This window comes from Simochromis diagramma, unplaced genomic scaffold (genome assembly GCF_900408965.1).
Source record: "Simochromis diagramma unplaced genomic scaffold, fSimDia1.1 OVJJ01000567.1, whole genome shotgun sequence".
Lineage (NCBI taxonomy): Eukaryota > Metazoa > Chordata > Actinopteri > Cichliformes > Cichlidae > Simochromis > Simochromis diagramma.
The window spans coordinates 104,559-120,712 of NW_024386973.1; the positions used below are offsets into that span (position 1 = coordinate 104,559).

At 47.9% G+C, this 16,154-nt stretch overlaps 1 protein-coding gene across 1 annotated transcript; it reads right to left on the minus strand.

The window, feature by feature from the left end:
- Positions 1-695: 695 nt before the first annotated feature.
- Positions 696-14,612, minus strand: LOC120738292 (tomoregulin-1-like). The gene is made up of 10 exons (XM_040039481.1): positions 13,829-14,612; positions 9,431-9,540; positions 8,915-9,044; positions 7,817-7,843; positions 7,632-7,722; positions 7,363-7,511; positions 5,013-5,060; positions 4,791-4,911; positions 4,274-4,435; positions 696-3,287 (listed from the first exon to the last, which is right to left on the minus strand). The coding sequence occupies exons 1-10, from the start codon at positions 13,953-13,955 to the stop codon at positions 3,203-3,205; spliced, it is 1,050 nt and encodes a 349-aa protein (XP_039895415.1). The 5' UTR covers positions 13,956-14,612; the 3' UTR covers positions 696-3,202.
- Between the last annotated feature and the right edge of the window lie 1,542 nt (positions 14,613-16,154).

Below are 16,154 nucleotides of genomic sequence, written 5' to 3' on the forward strand. Positions count from 1 at the left end.
TGACTGTTACAGCTGCGGATGAAGCGGACTCGTCGGGGTCTCTGCTGCATCCATGCGGCCGGCTGAGATCCAGGATGTGGAATCAGCCGAGAGCCCACTTCAGTTTTATATTTCAGATTCAGAGCATCCTCCCTGTGCTGTCCACGTGTTCGGCTTCTTCACTCGGCAGCACGTCTTCAGACGCTCATTTAGACTTTAATCATGCTGTCGCACTGTCATACCCATATTTATATGTAATCTTTAAATAGTTCAAAGATTATAGTTAAAACACTCTGAGGCATTTTTAGACTAAAATTCAGCGACTTGTCACGGACTGGAATCTGCTGAAGCACAGTTTGAATGCACTTTTACTTAATACCGTTATAATCAAATGAATCAAATAATAACATCATGGATATGACTGTGTTTAATGAGCACTGTGCTTGAGGCCTTTGACCATCAGAAACTATTTTCAGGATTTATTTCCATCAAATATTCAGATTGTTGGGATGATGAGCGAGTGAGAAACTGAGGGACAGATTATTGACCCGTCACCACTGCCCCCTGCTGGGCATTAGGAAAGAATGCAGCCAGTGCATTCATACCTCCAGGTGTTTAAGCATGGATCAGTATCAGCTGTGAAAACAGGTCCAGATGTTTGTGTGAAGCTTTATTAAGAGGCCGGCTCAGAAAACAGACACATGAAGACGCAGAGGTTCAAACATCATAATTTAATGCTAATTCAGCTACAGCACAGTCTAAACAACAACTTCACGGTTCATGCAGGATCAACATCTACAGCAACATCTGGCCCGTTCCCTGCGACAAGCGCCACCAAGACCGTGGCGGTTCACCTCAGGGCAGCGGCGCGCGAGGCGAACCCGAGCCCAGCTTATCGGCCTACTCCTTCTAACACAACAAAACAACCAACACGGACACGTGGTACCATCGTTACGAATCAGAATGAAGATAAAAAGCTTGACGAGGTCCTTTAAATTATCGCCAGCTTGTCCAAACACACAAACATTGGAATCCATTTCCGGAATGGCGTCATCTGAAAATTAGGCAATAAAATAATTAGCATAGCAACCTGTACATGTCGGCTTGTACCTCATTATTATTTTTAAGCAGTAGAAAAAACAGCATTTTGGTTTTCAGGTGGATCTCATTGTAACAAATACAAAAAGTGTTTAAAGAAAGTTTCTCTAAGGAGACGTGACGTTTGACCCTGTGAGACGTAGCACAAAGGTAAAAACAAAAAACACGCCTGAGATACGAGTCGGCTCACATCTGAGGGGCACGGGGCTCCGCTGGTCCCTGATAATCCTGTAGTCCCGCTGCACAGCGCCCCCTGGACAGTTAAGGCGGTACAACACATGCGTGACAAAGTAAACAAAGAAAAACAAGAGAAGTTGGCCAAACGTGAGCAGCAGTGCATCGTGGGAATTCTCAACATGGCAACGTCCACAACACGCGTTCATTAAACCTTCAAAGTGGATTTCTTCTGCTCATTTCCAGCTCCACCTGTTTGTCATTACACCGCCAGCGTAGCTTTGCATGATTCACAGTTCAAAATCATCCTCATTTATCTGATTCTGCCCTTCATGCAGAGCCTAGCTGCCTCCAGCTGAAATCAGCTGCTTTCCCTTCAAGGCCTCCTTTTTGTTTCTTTTTCCGATTGGCCAAAGTCAGGAAGCCTGCTGAGGGGCAGTATGAGCAGAACAGCTCTTCTTCATCACATCTGTCGCTTTCACAGCGAAGATTTAAAAGGATAGAAACGTGGCGCACACAGAATCTGACTGAGAACCATATTTCCAGATAAGCGCTGATATGAAGCTGATAAGAAAATAACATTTTTAGGGAAGATTCACAGTTTTGACTGAATTTTAAAAGCTGCTTTGGTCTAATTAACCGAGCAGTCTGAGTGAAAACCTCCACACCCGAGTCCTGTTAGTTCTGTCTCCCAGTTTTCCCCATTTTAGTCCAACATGTTGTCATGACGATATGATGCCAAATGTCTGGATTATTAAAGCGTCCTTCACAGACAGCAGAAAACATGGACGCGGCTTCCTGCTCAGAAAAATGAATAAACCTGGATTCTATCTAAAGGCCACCAGATGGCGACAGCTGCTGCTACAAAGGCCTTGTCTGACCTTTGACCTCTCCTGCTCGGTCACTGATTTCGGCCACACTAAATAAAAATGAACTGACTGTTTTGTAAATCTCATTTACGCCACATTTCTAAAAGGAGGATTATATGTGGAAGGAAACTGCATGCTCATTGGCTGGCATCAATCACAAGTCGTTAGCCAATGAGCATGCAGTTCATAGTAGCTGCGTCCATGTTTTACAGCTTTAATGAACAAATTCAGCCAATCACAGAACAAAGATTTAACAAAAACTTAATTCGCAGTGAAACGGTCATGTGACAGCTTCAGTCACATGACCGTTTCACTTCAGAACAGTTCTTCCAGCCATGGCTTTAGCTGCTCCTGCACTTCATCACTTCAGGACATTTCGAGTGTGTAGTTTCAGTCCGAGTGTTCACAGCAGCTGGAAATCACGTGACCAGAAGCTCTTCTTCCATTAGTACCGACTCCGATCAGCTCGCCTCGTTTTCTGGGTTCCGCCTAATGTGCGTTGGGTCGAATCTCCCGTCAGGTCATTAATATGTGGCACGAACGCCACAAAGGTGGACATGTTTCAGCAGAGATGAATCCACAGATCAGCACGTGCGTGTACACCAGAGCCAATCAGGATGAGGGTCGCCGCCCTCGTGTGGGCGGGAGGAAGACGGACGAGAACCGCAGCTGTAGCAGGAATGAGCTCTAACGTGGCCGAAAAACTAAAAAGGAGGCGCTCCTGCTGTGCGTCTCACCGGGCGAAAACTGAGACAATCGTCACTGTTTGCGGTGTGGACGTCCGGAGCGACGATACAATCAGAGAAATAAAGTTTCCACAGTGTTTCAGAATCTGAGAGGACGGCAGCAGCACGGCCGCGTCTCCACAAACTGAAAACCACCTGCAGACGGGAAGCCAAAGGAATGAAAGGTGGAAAATAAGGCCCCTCAGTAATGTCGGGTTATTCCAAAAAACGAGGGAAAATAAGAAGAGGCACCAAAAAGTCGAGATATCAAAAATGCAGTCTGTGGTACGAAAGGTGTCGAATTTTATAAAAAACAAGATGGAAAATTAAAAAAATCATTGAAAAAAGAAAGAGCAGCTACATCATCCGGGACGACGTTCCTGACGGGAAGTGCCCGAGATGCTGCTTCTGCCTCCGACCACGCTTCGTCTTGTTGCACCGCCTGTAGGACACAACAGGAAGTGCACGTCAACATCAACATTAAACTCAGCTTTTATCAGTAAATGTAACAATGATCTGCTTCACGTGCCCCCTGTAACTCTGAGGGGAAGAAAAAACTAATCAAGCTGATCGGGAATATTTTCATTTCCCAGCTTCCCGGCAAAATGTAACGTTAGATCATGTGATCATCTTTAACAGCCAATAGGAGTGTTTCTCTTACAGCGGTGACCCTGCAGATTCCTGGTGCGTGCAAAACTACAAAAACCTCTGTCACCTTTTCTCTTTGTGTACAATGACAATAAAGCGCTGTTATATTCTATTCTATTAGATGTGGGATGGGGATAAACTCCAGGCTTTCAGAGGTCCAGTTATTGAATGTTAGACGTTTTTTTATTGGAAAATGTCTGCCTCACTTTAAGTGAAATCACGTCAGCGCTGCTGGTCTGTGCTGATAACGTTTTTTACAGCGTGAGGTAAAGCGATGAAGCGGCTGAGCACGTGGAGGCATCACAGGCAGCCTGCTGATGTTTCACCATCACTCACCACCAAAGGAGAAAAAGGAGGGCCCGGTGTTGGTTTCAGCAGGAGCGTATCAGGTCTGCACGTCTGGGCTGCACTTTGAACCTGACAGACTTGTTAGTTTTTTCTTCACAGCTCTGGACGGCTGGTGGTGAAACTCTGCACATTAATGGTTTTATGGTGCTTTGCTTCATGACTGAGTGCTGCTGGGGTGTGAGCGCCCCCTGCTGGAGGCTGGAGGGCTGAAAGCCACGATTCGCAGCCTGACACACACACACCTCCAAACTTTCCTCTGCGGTGATTTCACACATTCTGGAAGCACTCGTGTTTCAGAAACCACAAAAATCATCGTTTACTGATTTAATGGCTCATTACTCACTCGGTGTGTAGCGAGGACCCTGATGTGATCCGTTCTTTAGGACTGTTACTGAGCCTGAAAGGTGTGTGTGTCTGTGTGTGTGTGTGTACCTGGTGAAGCACATGACCACGGCCACGATGACAGCAATCTGAACAGCTCCGATGATGGCGGCGATGAGGACGTAGTGCAGCTTCTGCCCGCTGGGCACCACGTACAGGATGTTAAAGTCCAGCAGCTGCTCACACTGCTGCCCCCCGTACGCATCCTCACACCTGACACACACACACACACACACAGACACACACACACACAGAGTCAGCGTTACGTGTGGAAGTTTCACATGTCGAGAACGTTGCTCATGAATAAAAATAAAAACTCCACACTGACAACAAGAACGTGATGTTTGTGATTGATCATCCTCAGTGACACACACACACACACACACACAGACACACACACACACGCGCACACACACACACACACACACACGCACACACACGACATTGTCTTTGTTCTGACAGCGAACACAGATCAAGATTTTCGTGTTGACAGAAAAACTTTAAATCTTTAAAAACACAAAAATCAGCCGGTTTCAGACTTTTATTTTTGAAGAGAGGCGGGGCTTACCTGCACGTGGGCAGGTTCTGTCTCATCTCACAGATACCGTGTTCGCAGAACTGGGAGTAGTCCTCTGGACAGGGGGCGGGGCTGTCCTCAAACCCCTCCCCCTCACCAGGCTTGGGGACAGCTGGAAGGAGAGAAGAAGAAATCTGTGCTTTAGGATTTGTGTTGCTGTGAGACAGGAGCGGGCACAGTTGGGGGCGGGGCTTGGCTGGGGGTGGGGCTTACCGTAGATTTCTGTCTTGGTTTTGATGCTGTCGTCTTTCCTGTTTTTATCTGAAACCACAGAAGAAGAAAAAGATGATGAGACCAGAGAAAGCGTCTAAAGCACCATCATCAGGACCACCAGGACAGGAGGTCAAATGAAGTGAGGCCTAGCACGAGATAAAGAAGGATTATTTTAAGCTGTGAATCATGCAAAGCTGCTCTAGCTGAGCTGCAGCTCCATCTATAACATCACATATGTGAGGAGAGATCTGCACGTCTCCGTGACTTTGAGCCTCAGACAGTAAAATGTTGAAAGTTTTTCATTCAGCTATAATTTGATGATGTGTGCAGGCTGAGTGTGTGTTCATGTTCATGTGCTGATTTCATGGGATTAGAATCAGATTCCAGCTCGTTTCTGTTCAGACGGTCCATTCTTGTCTGAACGATGGGGAAATATTTATAAAAGGTGAGTTTCAGCACACGAATGAGACGAAGAGTCAACGTCCTCGATCACATTTAGTCCCCGAGTGAAACCCGACAGCGTCAGATTACAGAGAGCATCGCTGATCTCAGACCAGCTTCAGCGTCCCATCAATGAGGCGTTACAGCGAGTGTGCGCACGCGTCCGGCTCACAGTGACTGATGAGAGCGAGCAGCGAGGAGAGAGGCTTAAATACAGGTCAGTGACTCACACACACACACACACACACACACACACACACACACACACACTGGTTTCCATATCTTAGTGAGGGCATCTTATTAACATAATGCTGACCCTCAGCCTGACCCTAACCCATCTGTAACCCTGACACTAAAACCACACGATGAGTCTCAAAAACAAACTCATCGGGCGTTTTGTCCCCATAAGGACTGTTGGTAGCGTTCTAATGTCTGGTCCCCACAAAGATATATAAACGTGTACTGATTCCCTCACACACTTTTCTGGCCTCAGGCTGAAGCTCCGTCAGCGCTGCAGAGACGTCTCGTTGGTTCTGAACCATTCACAGCTTCAATGTTCATGCGTTCATATTTAAAAAGCTACACAAAGATTACGCTCATGGTTATCATGACCTGGCTCACGTGTATCTGATGTGTTTTGTTGCACCATGCAGTTTCTTTACTGAACAGCATCGATCACACGGGAGCTTTTATTCTTCAGCACTCGAGTTTTAATCAAACACTTTTTTTTTTTTTTCGATCGTAACATTTGAAACTGTGACGCTGGGTTTTTGGACGATTCTGAGATCTGCTGGTTAAACTCATAAAACCACACCTGTGTGGACAGACCACCTCATTTTATTAAAATGAACATCTGAATTATTTACTTAAAATCCAAAAATTCATTAAGAGTCATAATAACTGGAACGCAGGCTTCTAGAGTCGGCGTGTCAGATGTTTTTAACCCGGAACAACTCCGCTTATTTCAAACTCGAGCTGAGAAAACAGAAGGAAGTCCAAGTCAAAGAAGGAGAAGAAGAAGAATCAGTGAAGAAAGAAGAAGACAAAGAAAACAAGGAAGATGAAGCAAGTGAGCGTTTAACAGAAAGGAAAGAAGAGAAACAAGGGAAAAAACAAGGAAGAAGATGAGCAGTAAAAAAAACAAAAGGTGAATAAAAAATAAGAAGAAGAAAAAATAGAAAAGAGGAGGAAGAAAATTAGCAGTGAAGAAGAAATAATCTGTAAAGGAGAAGAAGAAAGGGAAAAATCTGTAGAAAGAAGGGGAGGAAAGGAGGAGAGAGAATAAAAGGCAAAAAGGGAAGAAAATGAGGAGATGATAAAAGACGAAGAAGAAACAAAGTTAAAATAACAAATAAAGAAGAAGTGAAGAATAGAATAAAACTGTACATGTACAAAGAAAAAGAAGGACAGATGGAAATGAGAGAAGGGGAGGAGAAGAAGAGGAGGAGGAGCAGGAGGAGGTGGAGGAGGAGAAGGTGGAGGAGGAGCAGGTGGAGGTGGAGCAGGAGGAGGAGGAGCAGGAGGAGGTGGAGGAGGACAGAACAAAGAAGAGAAAATGTGGAGCAGGAGGTCGTGGCATTAAAATGAGACCAGCTGTTTGTTCAGCCAGCCGCGATAATCAGTGTGTGTGTGTGTGTGTGTGTGTGTGTGAGTGTGTGTGTGTGTGTGTGTGTGTGTGTGTGTGTGTGTGTGTGTGTGTGTGTGTGTGTTTGTGTTGAGATCATCATTCAAAATAAATGAACTGAGACGTTTTCCCTCCTGACTCTCATCTTATCTTCCTCCTCCTCTTCCTCCCGTAGCTCCACCCCCCTCCTCCATATTTCCTCCTCTCTCTCCTGCTGTGAGTAGATGATGATGATGATGAAGGTGAAGGTGATGGATGAAGGAGTGTTTGCTGTGATGCTGTTACCATGGCAGCGTCCGACGTGCTTGATGTCGATCTTGAGCTGTTTGAGGCAGGACACCTCCCGGACGTGGCAGGGCGTGTCGTAGGTGACGCCGTCGCTGCCGCACACCGGGTTGTCGTTGTGGCCGTTGCACACGATGTTACACATGCAGCTGGATACACACACACACACGCTCGTTCAGGCTCACTCCTAACACTGAGTGTGTGTGTGTGTGTGTGTGTGTGTGTGTGTGTGTGTGTGTGTGTGTGTGTGTGTGTGTGTGCGTGCTCACATCATATCCTCAGAGTCTTCATCACACTCGGCTCCAAACTTGCAGTTCCCACATTTGGAGGTCTTTTTCCCGCGGCCGGAGCCTTCGTCGTCTGCAGACACACAAACGCCGCTCAGCTCGTCTGCTTCAACTCAGAGACTTAAAAACACTCAGAAACAAACCAGAGCAAACATGCAGCTGTTTACCTCCATCTCCAGATCCTGATCCAGCATCTGAGACACACACAAGCACACAGACACACACACACACACACAGACACACACACACACACACACACACACACACACACACACACACACACACACACACACACGTTCTGAGGTTAGTGTCACTGGCTACAGGAAGTTAACTTTAACCTGCTGCTGCAGAGGTGTCATAACAGGCTCTGTGTGTGTGAGGAGCCCATACTTCTGGACTCATTGAGTAGCTTTGCATGATTAACAGTTCAAAATAATCCTTCTTTATGAAGACGAGCATCACACAGATGGCTGCCAATCAGTGCTCAGTAACATCCAATTAAAATCCTTGAATTTCACCAAACCTGGAGCTCCGCCTTCCTGGAGGCTCTGTTACTACGGTAACCTCACAGCAGCCATATTATTGGTCACATGATGTTATTAAAAGTGCTCTAAAGGGCTCCAACAGCACAAACACGGTCAAGGTGTGTCACCATGCATCTGTCAGTCAAAGAGGCCACGCCCCTAAGAAAGCTAACATTAAGCCTTTAAACATTTTAACATGGAAGTCTATTGGAGCTGACTCACTGCTGCCTCTGCCCTGAAAGAAAGACGCTTTAATCACAGCAGTCACACATGTGTCCACTGCACCATCTGGAACTCTTCTTGTTTACACTCGTAATAACACAAACACTAAATCCTGCTTCTCTGGTGCTGTTGTGTAGCAGTGTGTGAGGAAGAGGAGGAGGAAGAGCCAGCAGCAGCTGACAGATGGAGAGAATAGACAGACTGTTCCCTGTTTGTGAAGGACTGCTAGGAAAGTTTAACATAACTGTCTGTGCTGAATCAGTCTTATTAGGTAATGTTCAAATAATTTTATCATCCCAGTGTTTCCAGTGTGGGAGAAAGTACTCAGAGTACTCAGGGCCTTCAAGTTACACACTATGAAAAGCAGCAACAAGTTTAATGTTTTTTTATCAGATTACAGGACTTTGATTTAGACTCTGGGGTTACCTGTGACTGTGTCCACGTGTTCACACATTAATCACAGCGAGCGTCTGAAACCTGAAGTGTGCTTATTATAGGCTAAAGAAGAGGGTGAGTTACCGTGGTAACAGGGCCCCTCTGACACGATGTTGATGGCCCTTTGTTTCTTGCACGCCGCTCTCCTCAGGAAACACTCGTTCTGGTACGTGTCTCCGTTGGAGCCGCACACGGGGACGTACTTCTTATTGCACTGAAACACAAAGTAACTTTATCACAGCACTCAGACACACACAGGACTCTGAGGGAGCCTGAAGGTAACACCTCATTCACGATGCAGGCAGGCTCGCTGCTGATTGGTCAGTGCGCTCCGGTCTAACCAAATTCAAAAATCTGTGCACAATGCCAAAGACAGCACAGTTAGCATGTGCAAACAATGTGTACCCTGCTGTGTGACCAGCTCACAATGATCACGTTTCAGAAGCTTTAATCACATCTGTAACAGCAGCTGTAACACACACATAAAAAAGCTGTGATTGGTTTCATTCAGCAAGCATTTAATAGCACTGTGGAGACTACACCCGAGCACTGCAGCCTGTAGGGGGCGCCAAGGTGCAGAAGTGAGTGTGTGTAACTCACGTGGAACTGACAGACACACTTGATGTCGGCGCCATTCTCGCGGCAGGTTCCTCCAAAGCGACACGTCCCGGTGTCGCACACGCGCAGGTCGCTTTTCTTCTCTGACAAATCTGGAAAAAAACAAAGCGGATCATTCTTACATCACAGCTATCGTCCAGCGATTTCAACTAAACAAAACTTTGCATGAAATAAAAGTGGTCAGTCTGCGGGATAAACCGAGTCCTGGTTCAGCTCTGAGCTCTGTCCTGCTGACAGGTCTGAGCTTCAGCTGATGCATGGCTGGTGTACAGAGGAGCTCACGGTCCACTCAGATCATCAATGATGATGATCACTTAATCACCTACAGTGAACAGAATTCAAACAGGAACAGGCTCAGGTGCTGCTACAGCTGATTGAACAGGTGCCACCAAAGGTCAGGCTGGTGTGAGTCCCCTCCCTCACTCTGTGTCTCTACTGTGCTCACATGAAGGCTGACGATGCCAAAGATAAAAGGACGAGCGTCTGTCTGTGATGGGGCGTGTTTGTGAGCGCACACTTTAAACTCCGCACACAGCTGTAAAGCTTTAAACATGTTAGATTAAAGGTATCAGACTGAGCAGCACAGGATCCCTCCTCTGAGGAGCACCACCCCCCGTGCCCCCAACCACCACCAACCACCCCCACCAGCTGTGGAGATATTTCAGTTTGTGGCTAAAACACACACACACACACACAGAGTGGGAAACTCTGATAAAACAATACAGCTCCACTGACAAACACACACACTATTATCCAGGGTAGTAATTTCCTGATGGCAGCTGATTGGTCGGCAGCCCGCAGGCTGGCCAATTAGAGCTTGTAATTACAGAGGCCGTGACCTCAGCTCCCCTGTAATTAGTAAATACCACAGTGTGCTGAGCCAGCCACATCAACCTGCTGACACACACACAATAACAAAAACAGTGTGTGCTCCCAGGATGTACTGTGTGTGTGTGTGTGTGTGTGTGTGCGCGCGCGCGCGCGTGTGTGTGTGTGTGTGTTGTTAAAATGACTGTCTGAGAGCCAGAGTTACATTGCAGTAAACTCTGCAGTCTCTCTGAGTTCAGCAGCAGCTCCATCATAGTTTACTGGTTTTTCTTCCTTTACTGGTGTCACGCTGAGTGGAGCCACATCATTGGTCCACTCTTTAAGACGTGAACTCAGAACGAGCGTGCGCTAACAGGAACTAGCAGTCAGATCTGGGTCCTGCCCGAAGCCTCGGCCTCAGCGTCTTCAACGCTGCCATCTTGGTGATTTTCAAACGGGACTTGAAGAGGGGCGGAGCTGACTGTGGAAACAATGATCTCATTGGCTAACAACATGGCAACGAGTGCAGCATCTATAATCTGTCGTTCTAACACTAAGAAGAAACGGCCGTCCATGGAGCTGCCACAGGCACAGACAGGTACACGGGCCTGTGTTAATGAACGGGCGTGACATCATTTTATCTTCTGGCAGCTGATTGGTCCCTTAGACTGAAGCCAGGGTCCTTCATCAGGTGATCAAACAGTCAAACACACGCGCACACATACACGCGCATCAGTTGCATCATCAAGTGTCGGCAGCTTGTTTATGGAGTCGGTGTCTGCAGGGACCAGTCGGGAGGCTCTGTGGGAGTCACAGCAGGTAACCCCGCCCCCACGGACGACAACCTGCACACAGGTGTTAGTGGAAGGAGAGTGTGAGGAGAACGACAGCAGCAGGAGCAGAGAGGGCCGTCTGCACGTTTCTGCTGGAAACAAAGCTCAGCGTGCAGCAAACATGTGCTCAGTGTTGCCTCTTTGCTCTACGATTCTATAACAGAATGAAACCATAGTGCCAGATAGAAATAAAGAAAAAACACTCATTTTATTTCTATTAGATCTGAAAATGTTGCAGGGATGCAAGTAGGGATTAAAACCGCAGGATGAATGGTTACCGGTGCTGGAAATGCAGGCGCTTGATGCAGTGTTTTGATTTTGCTGCCACTCGTACCCACAATGCAATGCGCGTAAGTCACGTGGTCTGTCGATCTCTATTAACACTAACTAACTTCAATCCAAATCAGCTGTTAGTTTAAAGTCACCACATGCAGCTGCGGGGATGATGGTGTTTGTATGCCGTGTTGTGTTTGCTGCATTTTTAACGTGCTGTTGTGCAGCTGCTAACTCGGTCAGGTCCCTGTTGTACGAGCTTTGATGTCAGCGGGACTAAAATGAGCATCAATCATTCATAAAGTCACATGTTTGTAAGGAAAGACCTTCAGACCTCTGTGAGGAACAGCAGGTGGGGGGACGGACTCGAGCCTCCAGGTGAGCTTCAGTTTGTGCTTCAGCTCGTAAACAGGAACCATTAAAGAGTCGCGCTGACTTCCACAGAGGTGCAGGTTGGTGTTAGGACGCCTCCAGCCGTCAGTTTGATGTTCGTCATCACAGAGTTTGTCCTGACCGAGTGAGACGCAGCGCTGCGGGAGCTGAGGACAGACTAACCCTCAGCCTGTCGCTGGCTTCATCGTCTCCACACCAACAGCAGTAAAACACACCTCACTTACTTCAAAGGAAACACTCTCCTATAACTCTGAGGTGAAGCTGACGTCTCCAGGACAACCGCTAAAGGTCGACCTGTGGCCTGATCACGGGTTAAACCGCCCTCCACCCTCCGTCCCCGCCTCACTGCTCTCGTTGACTTCCTGCTGTCGGAGCGAGTCAGGAGCTCATAAAAGACGAGCTGAGGCGGGGTGGTGCGACGAGAACATCAGTGACGGCGCTCAGGTTTAAAAAAAACCTTCAGAGCTTCTAAAAGTAGAACTCAGAGATTTTTGATTCTTTAGATCCTAAAAAAGTTCAGAGACTTATTTCAGCTCCAGGTTTCTACTTTTAGAGGAGAAAAGTTCAAAATGAGTTCGTGTCTGCACACAAACACCAGCTCACTGATCTGATCAAACATGTTTTAGATGGGAGGAACACATAGGGACTATTTTCAGCGGCGGATTAATCCACTATATGTGCTCTAACGAGTATTTGGAGCAGCAGGAGTGGAAGAGACGGAGAATGAAGTCTACTCATGTCTGAGCTGCACACTCATCACACACCACCCGTCCATCATCATCCACCCTCTGCTTATCTGCAGTCACGGTGCCACAGCTGGACAGCAGAGCCTCGAAGTCTCAGCAGGTTCTGGATCGACCCTGGGATCTCCTCCTAGTTTGGGGTGCCCAGAACACCTCCAAAAGGAGGCACTCAGGAGGCGTTGTATTCAGATCAACATAAACTAGAAGTTCCCTCCAGATGTGCGAGCTGCTCCTCCTCCTCCAGGTGAGGGCTCATCTCAGTATCACCTGCTGCCGCTGCACCAAACCACCGCTCCACCTGCTGCTGCACCGTTTTCCAGCTGTTACATTGTTGCTGTAGCCAGCTGTTACAGCAACACTGCATCTCGTGAATGAGCTGATGAATCGTTTACTCTGTGATGATCTTTCAAAACTGCTGGTGATGCCCTCAAATGTCAAACACACAAAAGCAGCGATGTTTTCCCACTGAGTGAAGGATCTGCACTGTAACTCACACAGAACTGAAATGTGTGCGAAATCAAGAAAATGCAGAAAAACACCCTGAAACTTCCACAGCACTCCACTCCATCCTCACTTCCTCGGAAGCGTTTTACGAGCCACAGCTCGTTATCGTTCGTCAGGAGACGAATCAGCTGCTCGTTTCTCACGTTGACATGAACCTCCTGACAGCACGCGCCTCTGTCAGCACTGCAAACAACAAGGAGGTCAGCAGGTCTGACCACGGTCCATCCACCTCACCACTCCAGGACCGGACCTGCCTCAGTCTCGCCTTCACTGAGCTGTGGAGTCCACCACAGGAACGGTGTTGGTCTCTTCAGCTAAATTATCCAATCATAACACCTGTGTGACGGGTTAATGTTTACATTTGCATTATTAGGGGCGTGGCCACGCTGACAGGTGTGAGCACAACAGCCTCTGTCAGCGTCAGCTGGTGATGGCTGATAAGTTAAACCAGAGTTCACAAACCAACCACGGTGGTTTGTCCATCTTCTATTTACAGTCTGTGGCCTACCCGCTGTCTGGAGGCCAGATTTGACGATCTGCTCCATCACTGAGCCTCGCCCTGCTCCACCCTGTAATTAACCCTGAAATAGAACCTGGTTAAAGTGAGGAGTGGTCACACACACACACACACACACACAGGAGAGCAACATGGCTGCAGCTTCAGCAGGTGAAACATCTGTTCAGCATCCTTACATCACAGCTCAGGTGTACTACAGGTACTGACACACCGACGGAAACACAAATACGAGAAAGGCTGGGTCGCACTGCTCCGACCTCTGACCCTCCACAGAGCCCCTCAAGTGTAAGCAGGCTGTGAGCGAGCTCACCTGGGCAGTCTTCGGCCCTCCCGGGGCCGCAGTCCACACCGCTGCGGTGGAACGAGCTCCGGACGGCGGGGAGAACCAGCAGCACCAGCAGGCAGCAGAAGCAGGAGACCCGGAGCTCTGGAGCCATGATGGAGGACGGAGGGGGGATAACGGGGGAGGCTGGTGTGCGCGCAGGGAGGTGGATGAACACAAAGAGACACAAACTGGAGTAAAAGAATCTGTCGTGTTTTTCTGGGTCCTCCTTCACTAAGTCCTCACAGCACAAATCCACGCAGCGGGTTCTGATCCACGCACAGCTCACAGATTCCGTCCATGTGCTCCTCACCTCGGCTCTCAGAAATACGGAGCAGGGCTGCAGCTCGATCCCGGGATAACAAAGCCGAGCAGGGCCCGGGGCTTCACAACCGACCCCCACACCTCCTCCACCCCTACAGCCCGGACTCTGCCTCCATCCCCCAGCCCCGCTGCCTCGCACTCAAACCGGCGGGGAGAGCCGCGGACACGAATCCAGGTAGAAGTGCCAGCGGCCTCTGAGCAGCATCCAGGCCGGGGCGCAGAGAGGGTGGAGCGTGGACGGATGAGGGTGGTTCGGCGGCTCGATCGGTCGCGACTTTTTTTGTCCTCCTGGTCTTTCTCCACGGAATCACACATTAACAAAGGCCTGCGTCACGTGACCTGCAGGAGACCACTCCCACTCACTCCCTCACACATACACACACACACACACACACACACACAGAGGTATCCCTGCATGCTTTGCAGCTGACCTAATCTCACCGACAATAATAATAATAATAATAATAACTGCGTCACAGCCGCTTTATGACTGAGTGGAAGTGTCTTCATGTCCGCAGATACCCCCTCCCACCCCCACCATAAATCACAGCACTGAGCGCGTTCACATGCTGACCTGATGGTGGCGCTGCACATTATAGGGGAGATCAACCCACAGCAGCAGCTTCCTCAGGTGTGTGAGGGCAGAGATTGCTCGGTAGGTGGAGTCTTTTCCCCATGATCGGAAGGTCGGGGGTTCAAATCCACCGAACGGTTCCTCTGAGGTGCCCTTGAGCAAGGTACGGTCTGTATACAGAATCAGGTGAGCACAGGGGTGTCCAACATATGGCCCACGGGCCAGAATCGGCCCAGCAGACGCACTTTTACCTGTATTTTTATCAACTTTACAGCTCGTCCTGCTGATGAAGACCCCCACAGGCTTCCATAGTAAAAGTAACAGAAGTTCCTTCTTTTTAACTTGTCCACAGTAAAATAAATAAACAAATAAACAAATGTTTATTCACCAAAACATTCTCTCTAAAGTGCCAACAAAGTGTTTCTGTAATTTTATGTTTATTTTTTAGAGCAGTGCTGACGCAGTAACACATACAGCTGAGCTGCCCTCCTTCCACTGGGATATCGCAGGGACTGAACCTGAACTCGTTTCCACTGACAGAAAGGGTCCAGATGAAAGTTACAGGGCTAAAAAACACATTTAAGCTTGGATCAAAACTACGAACAAATCTGTTTTATGCCTCGTCTCAGAGTCCCAGCCTAAGGACCGAGTCTCTGCCCGAGCAGCAGGTTCGTATCTGTGAGGCAGAGGAGCAGAAACAGCCTCAGCACTCTGCATGTTTGATCTGTTTCTGATAAATCACTGCAGGAAACTCCAAAAAATGCATTCTGGGTAAACATTCAAGGCTCATGCCAGCAGGTGGGACATGATGACTACCTTTGACTTCCAGCTGAGTGTCCTTCTTCCAAAATCATTTTGTGGCTGTTAGCTTTGAAATGTGGAACAACAACGTGTGTTCTTTGCTACAGACTGGGAGCTTTGATTAAAAACTTCTGGTTCTGAAGGAGTTCCTGTAAATGTTTGAAGGATCAGAGGGTCTGAGGATCAGAGCTTCAGCCTGTTACAGCAGCTGAATGATCTTCTTCAGAGGTAACGATGCTGGAAAAGTGAATGAACAGAACCACCTCTGTGTCCTCTCAGGTTCCCTAACTCTGAATATTGAGTGCAGGGCTCATGATCATGGTGTAACCTTCACAACAGCAGGGGGCGCTGCCGCCTGCAGAACGAGACAGACCTGCTCCTTCAGACATAAATAATGATCCTGTTTAAAACGACAGAGGGTCAAACCGAAGGCTTTACTTTGACTGAAGGAGGCTGTAAGTGACTGACGTTTATTTATAAAGCACATTTAAGAGACTAGTGTAGATCAAAGTGCTTCACAATAAAACCGCAGTGCGGGCAGAACAAAGAACAAGTTCTACTTAAAATTGCATTTACACGGTGTCGTGCAGGCCGAATGAAAGTCCACGTGAAGCA

Bases quoted from the DNA above. Each gene is read 5' to 3' on its own strand.
- LOC120738292 (XM_040039481.1), bottom strand. From the start codon at position 13,955: ATGGCTCCAGAGCTCCGGGTCTCCTGCTTCTGCTGCCTGCTGGTGCTG. The intron at 7,512-7,631 runs GTGAGCACGCAC...GTGTGTATCCAG, and splicing joins GAAGACTCTGAGGATATGAT to CTGCATGTGTAACATCGTGT. The intron at 3,288-4,273 runs GTACACACACAC...TGTGTCCTACAG, and splicing joins GTGGTCATGTGCTTCACCAG to GCGGTGCAACAAGACGAAGC.